This window comes from Rhamphochromis sp. 'chilingali' (genome assembly GCF_963969265.1).
Source record: "Rhamphochromis sp. 'chilingali' genome assembly, chromosome: 2".
Lineage (NCBI taxonomy): Eukaryota > Metazoa > Chordata > Actinopteri > Cichliformes > Cichlidae > Rhamphochromis > Rhamphochromis sp. 'chilingali'.
This window is the reverse complement of record NC_137930.1, coordinates 67,130,811-67,150,020: the sequence shown is the minus strand read 5'-3', so window position 1 is coordinate 67,150,020 and position 19,210 is coordinate 67,130,811. Positions and strand designations below refer to the sequence as shown.

Here is a 19,210-nt window from a genome sequence, read left to right as displayed (position 1 = left end):
TTTCTGGGCACAGTTTCCTTCCTGAGGGTGAAAACCTAAAACTCTGCAGGTAACCCGAATCACGCACACGGGGCACATTCTATGTTCAGCTAATTAGAAACAGACACAAGTTAATCACATCATCTGGCAATCTCAGTAATTGAGAGACTTCTTCATGTGCCTCTGATGTATCCTTACACAGAGGTGGTCCTAGCAAGAAATGATTCACTTGTTTCAATTGACTGATGCGGGCAAAGTCTCGCCTCAGCATATTTCCCCGCAGTGTCCTTCATTATACAAGAAGGTGTTTCTCTCACCAGGAAGAGGTATCGCTCCATTGCTGATGTGTTCCTGGCCGCCAGCTTCAAGATGTGGCCCTCTTTGATGAACTCGTTGGAAGGATTAACAATGTCCTCCTCTTCACCCAGCATCTCGTAAATTTCCAGCAGTTTCTTTAGATTTTCCTAAAAGATGAAGTTATGTTCATCTTAGTAAATGAGAAACTGTTAGAGAGGATCTGTATCAGCTGGCTAAAGCCAATCTTTACTTACAGACTTTCTTATGGCACTGTTGGAGTGAGTAGCTGCTGTTCCAATAATCTCTAATGATCCTGAAAAAAAGGGCAGATAATCCAGAAACTTAACAGAATAATTTTAGACACCCTCAGTGAAATGAACCCGATTCCTCACTGTGCAGCGTTCAGGTGCCGTTCCTACTTACTTTCTGCATCTCTTCGATCGGGGTCGTCCTGAGGCAGCTTCTTCAGGTAGTCTTTAAGCAACATCTCATATCGAGGGACGCGCTGCACTGGCTCCAACATGTGATGCTGAAGCGTTAGACACCCACAGATCTCTTGACTCTGTCCAGACAGAACAAGAAAGCTTTGATTTTCCTTTATCATACAAATGCTTCGTAACACAACAGACGCTTAAGCATAAAAGCCACAACACGGTATGAAAATGCATATTTTCCTTTACTGGACTCTGTTACACAGTGCATACCTGTATCTCCTGAATTATAGCCTTAAACTGAGGTGAACGGTCTGTCCACTGCTTCAGCAACTCCATGGCTTTATCGAAATTCTTCACATATTCTGCATACATTTTGAGGAAGGGTGTGAGTTTCTGCAGGATGTCCCCAATGCGAGGTTTAGAGTCCCTGCAGGAAAGATGTGGGTGGGGTTGTAAAAGTAAAAGATCTAATTTAGTACAAAGACAGTTTCTTTGTAGCTTGCACTGGCTGAACCGTCCATTTTTATTCCTTGTACGTGTACATGTATTAAAATAGCTCCAAAACTGCTGATCTTGACCTCATGCATCATCAGCGCAGCGGTACAAGCAGCTGCATCAGCACATGTATGAGCACTAGTTCGAGTAGCTGAATCTCACCATTCTCCCATCCGTTTCTCCAGGTCGGGAAGCAGAAACTGGCTGTGAAAGGCGTGGATGGAGGAGATATTGGAGAAGATGTTCTTTACTACGTCCACAGGGAATGTTCCCTTATTGGCCTCCTCCATTAGCTTAGCACAAAACTCCTGAAGAGACATATACAGTGGCTACAAATTAGGGTTTCTGTTCTGCGCAATGTTAAACCTTTTACAATGGAAAATGGTCAAGAAAACAGAAGTGGCCTCTCGCTGGGTTCCTCACCTGGTCCAGCAGGTTCAGTCGAGCCACGTAAGCCTTCTCTGTGTGCAAGAGCTCGCTGGCGATTTTAAATAGTTTCTGTTCGTTTGTCTCCTGAAAAGAGAGAACACACACACACACACATGTGAATTCGTGCATTTCTGGCTATAGCACATGAAAGTCTTGCCATTGCCATGTAAAGTACCTGCATGCCGATTTGCAGTAAAATTGAACTGAGATTATTCTGGGAATTATTCAGTTACTAATGTGTGAAAGTGCTATTCTGCTGAGAGACGAACACATACAGAGTCACATCATTTACTGGCAACTTAACAGCGTCTGATACTTCTCTAACAATGGCTTTGTCAATTCCCACATCTTTTTTTGAAAGCGTAGCTTCCCGTCCCTTTGCTAGTTCCCTTTGCAAGATTTCGTTCACAACTCAATTGAAACTACAAGAACTGTGTGACCAGTGAGCGAGACAACGTTTATAGCTGTACATCTACCAATGTGGGTTCAACGCACTGCTGTTCACTGCAGCCTTGTATTCAGCACAGCTTTGCTGTTGTTACACACACCGGCAAGCAGCACCTGTGTGTGTTTCATTAACATGACGCTAACAGTGAACTGATGTGGTGCTCGAGGACCTTCGAATGGGAAATGAAAATGTGGAAGAAGGGAAACGACACCAAATCCAACAAAGTTACACGTCTGTATAAAACTAAGCCTCAGGCGAGTGGTTAGTAAAGCCACGAAGCTGTGACAATAGCACACTGACGCTCACCTGAAAGGTTCCAGAACAAACTTTAGGTACACTCATTATTAATGCATCCACATGCCGATCATTGTTTTTTTTTTTTATCAAGTTCTTTGTTTCCCAAAAATACAACTTTCACAATAAAAAGACATTATAGATAGCAAAGTGCACTGGCCAGTAGAATCACTCGGATCGAGACATATATATATATATATATATATATATATATGTATATATATATTAATATTAGGGGTGCAACGATACTCGTATCGATATTGAACCGTTCGATACAGTGCTTTCGGTTCGGTACCCATAAGTATCGAACAATACAACATTTTTAATTTATTTTATCAACTTTCCTTCTGACGATGCTGTCTGTGTGGAGCACTCAGTTGATCTGCGCTCGACAGTGCAGCCTAGGCGGAGTAATCGAACGGAGATTCACTGAGTGCAGCGCAAGCTAGCGAGACAGAAGCTAAGCTCGTTGCAACATAGCAAACTGAACCTCCCCCACCCTCATTCAGATCTGGCCTTTGGAACTATTTTGGTTTTCATGTGACGTATGACCCTGAAGGTAAGCGTGTCATGGACTAAAGTAAAACAGTATGTTGGATGTGCCACGCAATGCTCAATTACATGGGTGGGAGCTAGTGTGTTAGCGCAGTTAGCTCGTTAACGTGTTGGCCGTCCAGCCCCACGCACGGGGTGATCCGCGGTAGCTCGTTAACGGAGATTTCCCGTGTTGTGCCGTTAACGTCATTTCAGATTAACGCTGACAGCACTAGTGGGAACACAACGAATATGACTGCACATTTACACCGACAGCATCCTCGTGCAAAGACAAGTGGAAGCAGACAAAAACAACAAGCAGCATGCTACAAACTTTACCCGAGTCATTTAGACAGCCGTTAGCACAGGATTCTCCTTATGGGGACCTGATATGTTTAATGTGCTGCTGAGAATATAACCCAGAAGAAGCGTATAGTAGAGCTTTTATTTTGAAAAGAGACGTTTCTCTGTAATAAACTCTCTTTTCCAAAGATGAGTGATTTCTCCATCAGATTAATTTTTTTATTACTTTGTTGTTTCAGCAACATTAAATTTAAAAACTGTACTTTTGAGTTAATATATATACTTATAATTTTAATAAATGACAAATTAAAAAGGCATGAAAATTTCTTTTTGTATCGAAAAAATATCGAACCGTGACACCAAAGTATTGAACCGAACCGTGAATTTTGTGTATTGTTGCACCCCTAATAAATAAATAAATATATATATATATATATATATATATATATATATATATATATATATATACACACACACACCATTAAATTGCACGTTCTGACCAGCAGTAATCACTTTACTCGAAAGTACAGTACCTATACAGTATAGTACAGTACTTGGGTAGGCTTCTGTAAATATGCTACTTTAACTTTAAAACACAACAGCTATGTTTTACACTTTCAGATGAACAGTTTACATTCTATTTCTAAAGATCGCACTTCTCCTGCCTTGGAAAAAACTTGGCGGCTCAAAGTTACAACTTGTTATTTGCATCACTCACAAAACATGAATTCAGTTTGTTTAGCAGAAACGTATATTGCAGACTAAGTATTCAACTTGTGGTCTGTGGCCCATTTTGCCATTGTAATGCTTTTGCTTTGAATGGTTTGAACAGAAACTACATTGAATTTATCCACCCAAATACCAGTCCCATTAAGTGTCCCGGTGAGTCATGACAGCAGAGCAGCATTAACAATGGCAGGACTTCCTCTAAATCAACAGGAGCTTGTTAAAACACCTGTCACTTCCCTGTCACAGGTCACGTCAAACTGTAGCTCCATTAGCAGCTATTAACGCAACAAAACCAAATCTGAATTGTGGGTAATGTTTGTAAAATGAATCACTGTAACAAGTAAAATAAGTACAATGTTAGTCTGGGTTTATTTGCACTTGTTGCTTCAAGAGTACGGAAGAAACTAGAAGACATCACTTAAAATATGTTTCTGACTTTTATTTAGTTCGTTTTTAAATGGTAGGACTTGTAGCAATGATGAATATCTTTTGCACAGCAGAGAGGCTTTTCCTTTCCCACAACGCGAGATTACCCAGCTGTCTTTGTCACTGTGAAGACTGAGATTGATCTGAACCTGAGATATCTATAATCACCAGACAACAGCAGGCAAAATGGGTTCCCATGGGAGAGATTACTGAAGCACGGAGTCAGCTGCTTAAATGTTGACATCTGTTTGCCCTTCACAGAAAAATACCCCACTGAGACACACACACACACGCACAAAGTGCTGAAAGAAATGCATACACTTCCCCTGTAACTCTATCCTTACAACGTTACAGTCACCCAGAGATGAAGTAGTTCACATGATTTAATCATACTGAAAGCTGAGAAAATAAATAAATGCTGAGAGTTTGTCTATCAGAGATGAGTCAGTGCAGCAAGGCAGCTTTAATGTATTACATAGCAGGTAGAAATGCGCAACACTTGGGTCCCAGGAGCACAAAGCAAATGCTTAAACTCAATACGTACCTTGTGGTCTGTGCTCCCTTCTTCATTCTTGTGCTCGCCTTCTGTCTTAGCATCAGTCTCCTCATTCTCAGTCTCGTTACCAGTCCTGTCCACGTGTGAAGGCGAATGATCATCGCTCTGTTCCGAGCTCCCCATATCTCCATTTACAAGCTCAGCAGTCTCTGTCCTCACACTTTCATGCTTCTCCTCTGTATCCTCCTTCTCCTTCTCGTTGTCCTTGTCCATCTGCACTAGCACCCCGTTCGCTGCTTGCCTGTTGGCATCTTGTGTCGTGGCCGCCGCAGAGGTGTTCCTGCTGGTCTCCGTCTTTGGACATGCACGGTGAGCTGGACTGCAGTTGGCAGACTTGTTGATGTGTTTGAGCGGTGAGCTGTCTCTCTTGTTTTCTGTGTTGCTGGAGGAACAGAAGAAAAAGCAAAGGAGGAAGTGGCTCAGTCTGGGTAAGAGTGTATAAAGGGCTAACTAACAAACCTTCCCAGAATAAGAAAATAAGGGAGGGGAAAAAAAAAAAAGAAATTTAGAGTAGGCTGGTCCATACCTTCTCAAGGTGACATATTGACAGAGTGTGGTGCACAACAGCAAGCAGAGAGCTTTTGCACATGAGTGTGAGAGTTAAAAATAAACCAGTAGAGATGCACAAACTTCCTGCTGTCTTATTAGGTTGCTGACTGAGAGCTGAGAGGAAGTGTGAGTAAAGCAAAGGGGCACAGTAACGAGGAGCAACAGAGCAATAGGAGGAGCAGAAAAGTAAATCACCACTACTCCCGAGAGGTAGATGCTGCACTACTTCCCCACACATGGAAAACCTACTTTATACATTCTGCTGCGAGGCCTCTTTTATGCTTAGCATCCAAATGAATGAAATGAAAAAACAATTTGCAGAAGACAACTGACACGCAGCACAGAAATGGAAACTAGATTGACAACAATGTGTGTGTGTGTGTACAATGTCACCATTCAGCTGCTCGACATCCTGTACCGGCAGTCGGTGCAGCTGTTTCCCAGCAAATGATACTCCACACGTTCAGCCAAACAAGAAGCAGCAACAGTAGCCACTGTCTCTCAGCTAAGATTATCTGAACTCAGTACAGTACATTAAAGGCAAAACTGTTAGCAGATTAAAAAAAGTTACCATGTCTATATCTGGAATCTAACGTTTACCGATGCAAAAAACAATCAACCAACAGATGACTTTTTTCTCCCTGCCCAGTAGAAACAGGAAGTATCAATAAATAGAGGAAGAACAAACAGCTGGTGAAACACCCGACAGATGAATGTGTCGGGGGCCGTCACCCACCTGTGGTGTGGGAACATGAAACTATCTTTTCACCACTCAGAGTAAGACTGACAGTACCACAACTAGTGGGCGAGATACTATTTAATACAGTATTCAGAAACAATACAGCCGCATCACTTTGTAGGTGCACACATCACTTCCTCCTTCCACACAAATAGCACAGCAAGTGTTCCAGGACATGACAGTGTTTCAAAACAGGCTCAACCAGACACGAATTAAGAGCAGCTTCAGTTGCAGTGTGGTCGTCGCCTAGCTGCCTTTAAGGCAGCCAAACCTTGTGAACCAGATTAGTACATTAGTAGGTTAATTCTGTTCACAGAATCTGTGTGAAGCGTTTCTCTTCTTTGAGCTCCAGGGCCACTGGAGGGATAATCCTCACTGCCCAGGAGTGGCTGAATGAAATAGATGCACCAGATTCCTCTGATTAACCTCATTTCACACCAGAAAATGCGATGAAAGGTGCAAAGAAAGCCTGTAGACCTGGGAGATTTTTAGAGATCCAGGCCAGAGATGAGACAGATTTTAGTGGGCTGCTACTGCTGCAGATTGCATATTTTAGGGGTGCAACTGTACGAACAGACAAGGGCACCATTGTTGTGCCTCTCACCGCTTGCAATGGGCCTCCCTCAGAGACACAAGGCTGCAGCTACAGTGCAAACTTTCACGAGTAAAGCACAACAAGTTAGACACAGATCAACACTGGAAAAATCTTACAGAATCTAACTCACAATTTAACTATGAGGCAACAATATCAAAGTATACACATTCGTCAAAGATTTCCTACCTCATCCTCCTCTCGCAGCACCGAGTTCTGTCCCACAACCAAATGTGGACCCGTGTTTCCCCTCGCCTGTACAAATCTCCTTTCATCCCCTTGCTAACACTTGGCTCAGCAGCCACAGACTAATCTCCACTTACTCTCTCTAATGACTCTCGTCCGACGTACAATCAATGAGTCGCGGCTGAAAACTTTGAAACTTCTGCTTTTTTATCCTTGAAATAGTTGGTGTAGAAAAGTTGGGAAAGACCAATTTCTGTCACTGTGATTACAACAAGCCAGAGATTTATTACAAAAGCCAAGAAGTTACAAAGATGAAATCTTTCAACCACATCAAGGCAAAAGCTGCTAATTCAATCACACATTGTGACGGAGTTTTAAATCAGCAAAAGCAATAACAGAGGCTTACATTTCCTAAACATTATTAGGAAAATAACAGAATGAGCAATTCATCCACGGATCAAGTAACTGCTCATTTCTGCAGATATCGAGGCAGAGAAAGTTAAGAGGCCGAACCTGTTCTCCTCAAAGCGGCTGATCAGGTCTAAGACTTTGGAGGGTTTCTCTCTGGGTCTCTCCCGGCTGACAGCCCCCGTTTTTCCTCCTCCACTTCCGTCCTCCATCCTGCTTATAAGTGGGGGTTTCTGGATGTGGCCCAATGGGGATGGGATATCTGTCACTGGGCTTTGGAGGTGCAGTGGCTTTGGAGGCACTGGATATAAAACAGAGGAATTTACAACATGAGAAATGTCCTGAATACTAATCACAGCTTCAATTCATTTTCTTACTGCAATCTCAGTTTGAAGCTGAAGGTGGCAGCATCAGCTGTCACAAGTGACACCACCTGTAGGACACTGAACTGTAATAAACGTCCTAAATGTAATAAAGAAATAATCGGGCTTGGCAAAAACTAACTGCGCATGGCTTTGCAACTAAATATCCTGCCTGACTTACAGCAGCAGGAAGAATGGAGCTCTGTTCCCTGCATTATCTGTGTAGAATGATTTACCCAACGCAAACACAAGAGGAACGAGTCTCTCGGTTCACTGAACCCAAGCCAGCTTACATAACTCTTCTTCTGGTTTGACCATTTCGTGGATGTTAACAGTGTCAAACAGCGTCCATAAGCACTGATTCATTCAGTGTTTTTCTGCAGATTTACAGAGTAAACAAAGACAAAGTGAAAAACAGCAGTAGAAAGGTCACTGAGACCACATGTTGTGAATCAGACACCGAAATGCTATAATAATTTGTGTCTCCTAAGATTCTCACTTTGTGGCGTCTGGCTGAATTTTTTCCCACATGCTATTATGTACCTGGTGGTTTAGACTGCAGCCGAGGCCTGCCGCCAGGGACTCTTCCATTGACCCCTCCCCGGCTCTTGTCGGTCGTCCTTGCAGTCACCCGATTCAGACACGCCTGCACACTCGGCAATTCGCTGCGTTCTGACCCTGGGCTGCTGCCTAGAGCTAAAGGACACAAAGAGAGGGCGCACAAGCTTAAAAACAAAATCGATAATGGAATCAAAACCATTTTTATACAAAGAAGTGAGAGTGAAGAAACCAAAAGCATACGTATTTAACTGTTTTATCACTACAGGCATTATCGGCATGACTAATATTTACGATAGGTGACACTGATATATGCCCCACTCATCCTGCAGTGACATTTGAAGCCGTCACTCTGTGGTAGTACATGACTTACATCGGTGCAATGTTTTACATCAACTACTTTCAAAGGTGAACTATGCTAAAACACATGTTTCTTATTAAGAATGGATTATTTTGAAATATAATATCTGAGTCAGAACTTTTATTTTACACCTTAATTTTCACAACAACCTCTGTCTTGTTTTATTCAGTATTGCAGGTGGCCTGAAAAACCAACGTGCCATTCCAGAAACAGATGTGCAAACATATTCTCCTCCAATTCGCCCTGTAAAGGAAAAAATCATTCCCATCATATATTAAGTGCCATAAACAGCTGAAGACCACACATTAGAGGGTGTCATACACTTCAGTTGATTATCCCAGTTAATCATCCAGCTGATGATCAGCACCAGTGAGACTTTTTACCCAACCAGCTGGCCACAGATGGCGCAGCATCAGTGTTTAGATAGAGCTGGCAGACCGACTTAATGGAGCAGGCGACACAGACTGGCAGTGTTTACAGTAGCCTAACTCGACCTCTCTCTAACCTCGCCAAGCACACACACACACACACACACACACACACACACACACACACACACACACACACACACACACACACACACACGTCAGTAAAAAGTATGAAGCCTGTTAAAGCAAATGTCCAAACATGGAGTTACACTGCTGAGAGAGTGAAGACCCTCATTATTCTATAAGCTATTAGTACATTAGCTTCCATTTAACGTTGCCATTTAACGGGTGTGTGTGATTTAGCAAAGGCAAACCAGCTGATGTATAGCTTGGATGTAGCTTCCATATAGCTTTGACACTGGTAAACTACAATCTAGTCCAGAAGTTGTAGAGTTAAGCACATCCAAGGATGCCTGCTTTACCTGAAAACAACAAAAACAGTGGACTTCTTATAATTTGTGCTTGTTCTGGTTTCGGTCAGTCTGTTATTACCGAAAGTGAAGAAGGGACTTCATGTTTCTGGCACTCAGGGATGCTAACATGCACAGAGAAATGTTTCATCTTTGAAATGAATCATTGAGGAAGGACCTTCATTTCTTTACAGACTCAGTCCCATCATGTCTAAAAACAGATAAAGATATATTTCTCTTTTTTAGAAATATATCTGCCACTCGAATAATCACACACGTAAAGTAAAGTGGCTGTAATGATCAGCCAATGAAGAGAGCAAAAGATAAACTGAAAATTACTATATCTAAGAACACACAGTCACTGGACATTTTATTAAGAACACCCTGCTAGGGCTTGATTGGATGGGATTGTTTGTGGTATAGAGTCAACAATGTGCTGAAAACATTCCTCACAGATGATGGCATCATGAGGTTGTGCTGATCAACTGCCTGTAAGTGCATGTCGGCTGTGCATCCATGATATGAATCTTTGTCACATCCCAAAAGTGATGTGTGATGACTGTGGAAGCCATTGGAGTGCAGTAAGCTAATCGTCACGTTCAAGCAACCAGTTTGAGATTTTCTGAGCTTTGCCACACGGTGCATTATCCTGCTGGAAGTAGCCATCAACAGATAGGAACACTGTAGTCAGAAAGGGATTGATGTGGCCGGCAACAACACTCAGGATGTAGTGTTTAAACAATGCTTGGCTGGTAGTGTGCCAAGAAAATCTCTCCCACACATTACACCACTGCCACCAGCTTAAACCGCTGGTGTATGGTAAGATGGATCCATGTTGTGACCCCACCGTTTCTGCATACCTTTACTGTAATTAGTGGGTATTTGAGTTACTCTTGTGTTCCTATCAGCTCGAATCATTCTCCTTTGACCTCTGATATATCAACAAGCCATTTTCGTGCAGAGAACTGCTACTCACTGGGCAGTTTCCCTTTTTTCATACTATTCTCTCTAAACTCCAGAGATGGATGTGTGGGAAAATCCCAGTTTCTTAAATACTCAGACCAGCCCCTCTGACAGCCATGCTGCAGTCAACGTCACTGAAGTCATCTCTCATCCCCACTCTGATGCTGGGTTTAAACTTCAGCAGGTCTAAATCTTTTGAGAAGCTGCCATGGGATCGGCTGATTAGATATTTGCATTGACAAGCAACTGAACAGGTATACCTGTTGACCTGGGTGTTGGCTGTATTGGGATGGCTCGGTTCTGGGATACTGGGTTCTGTTGTATATGCAAAGTCTGAGGTGGACAGAACGACAGCCAGGAGACAGCACTGAATAAGGTAGATGTCAGCGATGACAATCATGATACTGATTAAGACACAAAAAACATGAAAAGGAGGAGATGGGTTGGAGGTGGGTTGCACAGGGGCTTGCAGCTGCACCAATTTTCAAGCAAAAAGATATAAGTTCATCTTTTTTTCTATGTTATAACTACATTTGATTAATCAGACATACAGTACATAGTTGATAAGCTGATGATGGAAATAAGTGTTGTTTGTATCCTTAGGGTAAGTAACCTGGTCTTTGAGTGAGAGCTTAATGTACTATATACTTTGGAGTACCTCTCCAAATGCAGCTTGTTTACAAAAACGTTGTTACTATGTGCCAACTTGGTTCCTGGAGCCCCAGATTTGTCTTTACTAGAGTAATCTTTATCTTACCAATCTTAAAGGGAAAGAGAAAAAGAGTAACCACAAAATCATACAGTCACAATTTCTATTTTAAAGGGTGGACCGTAATTAAAGACAACAAGTCTGGCAACTGTCTGACTGGAAGCGGTCCCACGCTGTGTTTGGGAGGGCTTTCTTTCTAAACATGGCCCCAAAAAATACCAATCAGTTATGAAGGCAGGCCGCAGGAATTTTTCATGATTAGGTGCCTGACTTCCACTCTCAGCCACATTAGAGGTCATAAAAAACATCTTGCAAAACATTATGCACCACATTATAAGTACATGTTCTAAAACGAAGTCTGCCTGCAAATTGCATTTCGCATGTGGCATTTATCCTGACTCCTGAGTACAGGAGGTCCAGTGTCCACAGCCCAGCTTTGCTTTCTGGGGTTGTCAGTAACCACGTCAAACACAGCGGCTCACGTCTGAATCACCTTTATATTGCAGCCTTTAACCTGAATAGCAACACTTAATATATCTGTAGGCTGTGTCAAGACAAGAGAGATGTAAACAAAGATATAGATCTGAAAATGCTTCGATGTTTTGCTGTCAGTTATGTAGAAGAAGATTAGATGTCGAGATTTTATGTCACATCATTTATTTTTAACCTCTTATCTTGATCAGTAGATTAAGGAAACGCAACCAGAGCTGTTACACTGAAAAGGAAGTTTTTTCAAAACTACAGTGTTTGGGAAGAAAGTCCTGCTCCTGGTAACGCACTCATTCTGGCACCATCTCATTAAAACTGTCTTGGCACAACAGACAGCCATGTGCAGTAAATTAGAAGCAGCCAGACAGCGTGCTGCGAAAACACTTTGATTCTAATCCTCATCTGTGTGACGGAGAAGGAGGCCTGCTGTCTGGAGTACGAGATGGATCGGGTGGACGCGAACACAAAATACAACTTAAATGTGTTGCACAGAAAGGAAGGACGAACTCTACCTTCTTTTCATAACTTTTGTGTTTTGGCAAGAAATTTCCTGCCACTCAGTTCTGTTGTGCTTTTACAGTAAACAGATAATCTACTTTTACTAGAAACTGAAAACACTGCTGGATCACTACTCCAATCCAGGAAGTGAAGACTTGACTAGTCAAACCGAGACTTGACTTTTTTCTTTGTTGCAGGATTGTGAGGCTTGTGAGGCTTGTAACCATGGTAACTATCCTTTTACCTTGTGAAAATGTAAAATTTCACTGCATACTCCACGGAGCCCAAAGGACCAATATTAATAAATTCAAAGCGACTTAACAAATGCTCATGCAAAGGGTAAGTACACATGAGAGGTAGAGCGGAGAAAACTTTCTGGTTTTACAAAGTACAACAAATCCTTGATTTCAGAAGTTTCCCCAGTAACAGCACCTTTCTTCACAGTGTGATCAACTGGTTCCCCAACATTAGATTAACTGTGGAAAATCCCATTTTAACAAATCACTATTTGTTAAAATGGGTGAATTAAGTTTACTACACGTTGAAATAAATCCATCTCTTCAGCGCAAGTATCTTACTCTGCAACAAGAAAACAAGCAAAGTCCGAAAATAGTGAAATCCAAACTAATTCCCAAAATAGCTCCAGGCACACTACATTCTTCCAGTTTGTTGTTGTCACAATGATTTGTTTTATTAAAATTTTTTTTGTCTTAATAATGTTTCAAGTAGACTTACAACACTCAATACAAGATTTGAGGAAACACTGGACATAAATGATAAAAAAGACATACAGATCACAGGTACCAAAATCACCATGCCAACACGCCCATGATGACAGATGATACCAAAGGTATATTTTCACCCTCTTAGTTTAGAAGGATAACAAGTCGAAATACAGACTGTAGTCGAGGCTAATGGGCATGACATCAGGTTTGCAGGCATGAATGAAAACTGAGAAGATGATGGATTATCAAAGGTGCCAGTTGGTACAAAGTTTCACCATACAACAAATGTTTAACTCAAAACCTCAAATTTCAACTTTAGAGCGCAGCTGCAGAAGTCACAAACCTCTGTAACCATGCCGCTGTATCAAGACTAAAAGCTGCTCCCAGGGAATCAACACGGGAATGTTAATACAGCAAAGATGAGCCGCTTTTCTAGTTTTTCTTTTTAAAGGTTTTTACAGAGAAAACGTACATCTTGCTTATTTACAGGTAGGCATCTGACCTAATTGTTCTTATGTGAATGTTCAAGATATTTGTACCTCCTGACTCCACCTTGTTTGAGAACTGTCACCTGACAGCACACCTGTCCGACCTGACTTTTATGTTTTCCGCGTCTCTTCTTGTGTGTCATGTTCTTTTTGGCTCTCTTGAGGCAAAATATATCCTGATACTTAGGTGTGAGAGCTCGAGGTGAAAAACAAAAGGCACACCCGACTGTGCGCAAGCAGAGGAGTGGTTGACATAGCTTGAAACTGAGGCTTCGTCTTCTGCCGTTACCGCAAGGGTGTGACAGAATTTCCTTGTGATCAACAAGGAAATTCTGAGTATTTTTTATTTTGATATATTCTGCTTCATCTTTGTAAACTCTGTGGCATTTAAAAGACAGTTTGGGCTTCCACACAGTCACACCAAAGTCAAGGAACATGAGGGAAGAATGAGGATAAAAAACGAGTTGAGGTGAACAGCAGCCTTTAGAAACATCTGTCAAGCTTCAGTCCTTACGTGGCTATGATGAAGTTTGCAACTGCAAATTTATGTGTAAAGTGCGTTTGTAGGCCACTCCTATGTTATTTGTATGAAAGGCTCAGACAGTTTGGAGTGTAAACACTGCAACACTCCCGTAAAAGATAAAAGAGCAGCATGGGCATGAAAACATGAAAGACTGCTGTCACTAAAGTGTGATCACACAATTTTATTTAACACCGCAAACTGAACAAAGCAGATGACACAAAACGTGAGAAGAAAACTGTATCTCGATAACTACACTCTAGACTCAGCAGAGACAATCCAAGGATGAACTATTCTGCCAAGCTTGGAAAAAACAAAATCCCAGTGAATGAACTCACCCTGTGTTTGAGATAGACCGGAAAACAGCTGCAATGTCGATCTCTACTGTTGTGTGTTTGAGTGTGTGTGTGTGTGTGTATCCCAGAAGAGCTGAAAGTTTAGCATCCGTGTAATCTTCCCAGGCGGTGCTGTTGAGAATGACTCAGCTCAGGAGGGAGATTTACAGGGCAGCAAAAGACTCCTCCTTCACTCTCGCTCACACACCCCTTATTTAAGTGGCTTTTAAAAAGTACTGATTCGCACAAACCGAGAGTTGCACGCACACACGCGCGCAAACAAAGACACCTTCAAATGAACTCTGTACCTTTAAGCTCACAGGAACTGCACCTTTAGACCTTAAAAGGTTCAAATCCATAGAAAGAAAGAGAACAGACACAAATGCCTGTCAGAGCAACATTTTTCCAGAAAAATAACAAATTTCGGAGAATAGAAATAAATGTAGTTTAAAGTTATGGAATAATAAATTATCCTGCAATTCTCAGGTACACTGAAGGGTTTTCCAGCTTCCTCTCACTTGTGAAACCCATTTGTTACAATCACACAATGAAGCAAACAGCAGAAAGCGAAACAGGACCACTAGCAGAGGACAAAAGCCACAGCACTTCTTCCTCCATCAGCGTCTCTTATTAGTGAAGCACCTGATCAATGATTGACAGCCACCACAGAAAAAGCAGCCTAAACAGCTTCACTGCAGTTCTGTCATCCTCAAATCTAATCGAAGCCCCCAAAATAAATTTTTATTTAAATCAGCTCGTCCTCCTGAGCCCTGTTATTTATGCTAACATATAAAATGGTAAAAACTTTGACGCAACGACACGAACACAAACCAAATCCTCCCGATTAATCGTGAAATATCAAAATGAGGCTACATTAAAATGAAGCAAGAGCATCACAAAAGGAATTATGGGAATAAACTAAATGTACCTTTTACAGAAGTCTCCACTGGGAAGTGCAACTCAGTCTTCTCCATGTTCTGCATCTAACGTGTGCTGCACAGCTGCTCCCTGGTGTCTATGTGGTGGAAAGGTCTTGGTCTGATCTACGTTGCTATGTATCAGCTTTGAACCATCACATGGTTTCAGATAAAAAAACCCAACAAACAACAACAACACAGGAAGCTTTAATTTAAGTCACGATGACACCTCTGACAGAAACAAGTCTTGAGGTCTTGCTTACTGCGACATGTAAACGCACTGCAGAGGGGAGTGATGAGCATTATTTTGTTCCTTCATTAATAAACTAGTTGGACCAGTATAAATTCAACTCCTGTTAAATTATCTGTCTTTACAAGACTGCAAACCACAACTCCCATCATGCTCACCTTACTTTGTTTGGTGTTTTTTTACTTTTGTACGTTTTGTAGAAAACTGAGAAAAAACAAAGTTGGTGGTTTTTTTAATGAATGCTGTGACTACTCAGAAATATATATTTTTTTATTAACAATTGAAAGTTTTCTCGCTTTAAATTTCCACCCTGATATGTTTTGTGATGTTTAATATGGAGTCCTGGTGATTTTTTTGAGGTTTGCACAAATATTTCAGTGATAAATGCGACTGTATTTTTTATTTTAGCGCGACTTTCAATATAATTATTTTGCTCAAGAACCTGTCTCATCCACTATCCATCCTGTCAGTCACGTATGCAAATTCCTCCAAGCAAGAAACAAAAGCATCCAGTGATGAGCCACAACAATAAAACTCCAAAAAACTTGTCTGTTGGGAACCTTTTGGTACAGGCATTCGTGTGGATGTTACTTTGATACATACCGCCCACCTAAACATTTCTGCAGCAGAAACACATCTCCCCTTGTTATCACCATGACAAAGCTCCTCTGCACTGCAAAAAATGCGGATTGAATGGCTGGAGGAAAATTACCTGAAGTTGTTACCTGGCCTTAAATTCCCCACATGCCAATCCAACGAGCCAGCACCTTGTTGAGAACAGGTCCTGTGTCTTAGGTCACAGCTGTTTTGGCAACACAACAGGACAACTTTCACTATATTAGGCTGATCAGTGTACAAATTGGAAGGAAACATCTCCTTTTGTTTACTTGGTTTCAAAGAGTCAGTGAGACAAGCATACCCTGGTTACTTAGTGCATGTAAACATCTTTTGTAAGGACAAAGGCGTTCTGCATGATCGTTATGGTTACATTTATTTGATGAAAAACTGAGCTGTGAAACGAAAGCTTTTGAGACAAAGTCACACAAACTGCTTCAAAGCCACAAACATACATGCACACATGTACGCACACACTCCAAATAGCACTACCTCAACCAGTCAGCTTGAGAGTGCGTTGTTGCTGTGCACGTTTGGCTCCACTTTTACAGACGAGGCTTTGAATGATCCAATCATGCTAACGCACACCGTGTGAGAGAACATGACAGACAGAATGACACGTAACAATTACAGCCAGTCCTGTGAGCTTGGAGTTGGGTGGGGGGCTTTCAACTGCCCGGACTTTCTTCAGATTAAGCTTGCATCATCCTCTAATCTGAGGGCCGTTGTGAGATTACCCCACGAGTCTGCTTCGAAAGACTAGATAATATAACAAAGAAAGAAAGAGACATGGATGAAAACCCAGGTGCAAAAAGGAGAGGGACTTACAGGCGTGAACTAGAAAGAAGAGAAAACGAGGAAAATGAAGAATAGGAAGACACAGAGGGCCAGAGGTAAGCGCCCATTCATCAAAAGAAGCAGACCATGAGACACAAGCATGTTTGCGAGCGTGAGCGCACACACGAGTTTGATATAAAAATAGAGCAGCGACCCGCAGCGTTTTTCACACCCCTGCATAGCAGAGAGTCACAGGAAGGCGTGTTCATAGTGTCCTTCACAGTATCATCCTCTGTCCTCACTGTGCATGTTAACTGATTTTACTCCGATCCAGAAGGTCTGGCAAAGCTGAAAAATCCATGCATTCTATTGATTTTGAATGCAAATGTGTGTAAATCAGAGGTGTTGATTGAAAAGAGACGATGGACATGTGAACATGGCAATGAAAATCAAGATGATGCACAAAGTGGACGAAAAATGGGAGACTAAGATATGAATAATAACACATCTAAAGAGTTTTTCAAAAAGTCTGCGTGCAAGCACTTGAGAGAAAGACCGTAAAGATAAATGGAGGTGATGCAACCTACCTATGGACTGTTCGATCTTCACCGCCACACAGGTCTGCTCTTCAGTGTTCTCCGACTGGAAACAGGTAGCTTTGCCCTTCCTCTCTACAACACAATATGCGCAGATTTCAAGATTTAGAATAAAAATAAGTTGACAGAATTTGTGTAGATTAAGAGGCTATTTTAAAGGTTGACCTGCATATCAGACAGAAGCTTTAAACAGTTTGAGGCTTCCCCAGATTTTATGTAAAAGGTCCACCAACTCAGATCAAACCCCGCCCCCAATAAACTTATACAATGAACAGGAGAGATTGTGAGATCTGAAGCACTGTTGTGGTAGCTGCATTTATCAAGATCTGGAGTACACTCATGTTTGTTTTGAGAATGAAAGGGAGTATATAAGCCCTTGGAGAGAGAAACCCTAATTAGTCTGTCTGTGATATGTAGGCCATCGTCAGCAGGGAGAGCAAACGCTCTTTCAAAACAGCCGTTTAATATGCACATAAAAGATTAAAGAGAAAATAGCTAGTCGTAAAAACAATGAAGACCTCGTGAGCGTTCCAAAACCTCCAAACACACACACACACACACACACACACACACACACACACACACACACACACACACACACACACACACACACACACACACACACACACACACACAGAGTAGCACAAACCTATGCCCTCAGTCAGATGTAATCATCGCCTCTACAGGCACCCTGTTCTGTCACACCAACCTCCTCTTTCACTACATCATTAAATTTTCACTGTGGTCTTTCTGTCTGGCAGCTCCATGTTCAAAATCCACTGCCAAACATATCCACTAGCCTCCTCTGCACATCCAGACCAGCTAAGCCCCGCCTCCCTAACTTTGTCCAACCTGGGTTTTCCTCCCGATCGACTCGTTCCTAATCTTGCCTATCCAGGTAACTCTCAATGAAAATCGTACAATATTCAACCCTCCAGCCACCTCCAGCTTCACCTATGTGTCAACATTAACCACACAGAAACGAAGCCAATCAGTCGGGTTTGTTGTTCCGCATTCTTTCGAGAAATGTTTTTGAGAAATACTAAAAAGAAAGCATCAGTGTGTATTTTGTAAACGGCACTACAGCGGAACAATTTGACTGATTGAAAACAAGTCACGTACCATCAGCATGCAACAAACTGATAATGATTTTAAACATTTGGGAATTAAAAGAACTGCATGTTTGCTCAGAGGTTGTGGAGAAAACTGCATTTCCTTGAATGACACCACTGTTAAAATAAAGCTACAGAAGCACTAACATAATAACAACCTGGGGAAAAGTTATCCCTTTATTGAGCAGTATGGGTGTTAATATAGTATTTATAAAACTTGCCTGTTTAAAATGATTATCTCACCAATGTTTGTGGGCAAGATAATAAATCGGAGAATTTTTAAAGCAACTGTCATTATAATATGACTTGTTGTGCATTTAATTAATTCATTATCAGCTGCAATCATATTGTTAATGGATGCATCTTGCTAAGTAAGGCTTAGCACTCAACCCTTTTCAATTGTGGTCACTTCTGACCTGCGAGACTAAGAAGACAAAAGAAGGCAAAGAAGGCAATCCACACTTATGAACAGGTTATAGTTTTGTGGTAAATCATCTTCTATTTCATTTCAGTTGAAAAAAACGGTGTTGACATCATCCTGCAATGTTTTCAGCCTGTCAGGAAACTACACAGATTAAAAAAATAAAAGAAATCATATCCCTCCAAAATACATGACAGGGTAACATAATGAGTCCTCTTACTCAAGTGAATTGAATTGTATTACAATGTTCATGCCTCGCTTATCGTTTCTCAAACTCA

The 19,210-nt window shown here is 41.6% G+C and overlaps 1 protein-coding gene across 7 annotated transcripts in view; it reads right to left on the bottom strand.

The window, feature by feature from the left end:
- Positions 1-19,210, bottom strand: part of LOC308392892 (FYVE, RhoGEF and PH domain-containing protein 4-like) — a 55,255-nt gene that overhangs the window by 4,279 nt on the left and 31,766 nt on the right. For 5 of the 7 annotated variants that reach the window (XM_080876223.1, XM_080876226.1, XM_080876225.1 and 2 more), the window contains exons 2-11: positions 17,391-17,474; positions 8,304-8,456; positions 7,504-7,699; positions 4,913-5,306; positions 1,629-1,718; positions 1,368-1,513; positions 981-1,137; positions 700-838; positions 531-589; positions 297-443 (exon numbers count right to left, since the gene is read on the bottom strand). In XM_080876223.1, the coding sequence (XP_080732349.1) occupies positions 297-443; positions 531-589; positions 700-838; positions 981-1,137; positions 1,368-1,513; positions 1,629-1,718; positions 4,913-5,306; positions 7,504-7,699; positions 8,304-8,456; positions 17,391-17,474 (1,565 nt within the window). Of the gene's footprint in view, positions 1-296; positions 444-530; positions 590-699; positions 839-980; positions 1,138-1,367; positions 1,514-1,628; positions 1,719-4,912; positions 5,307-7,503; positions 7,700-8,303; positions 8,457-14,247; positions 14,391-17,390; positions 17,475-19,210 lie in introns of those variants that run through there. The other 2 variants (XM_080876228.1, XM_080876229.1) reach the window with 2 other exon arrangements.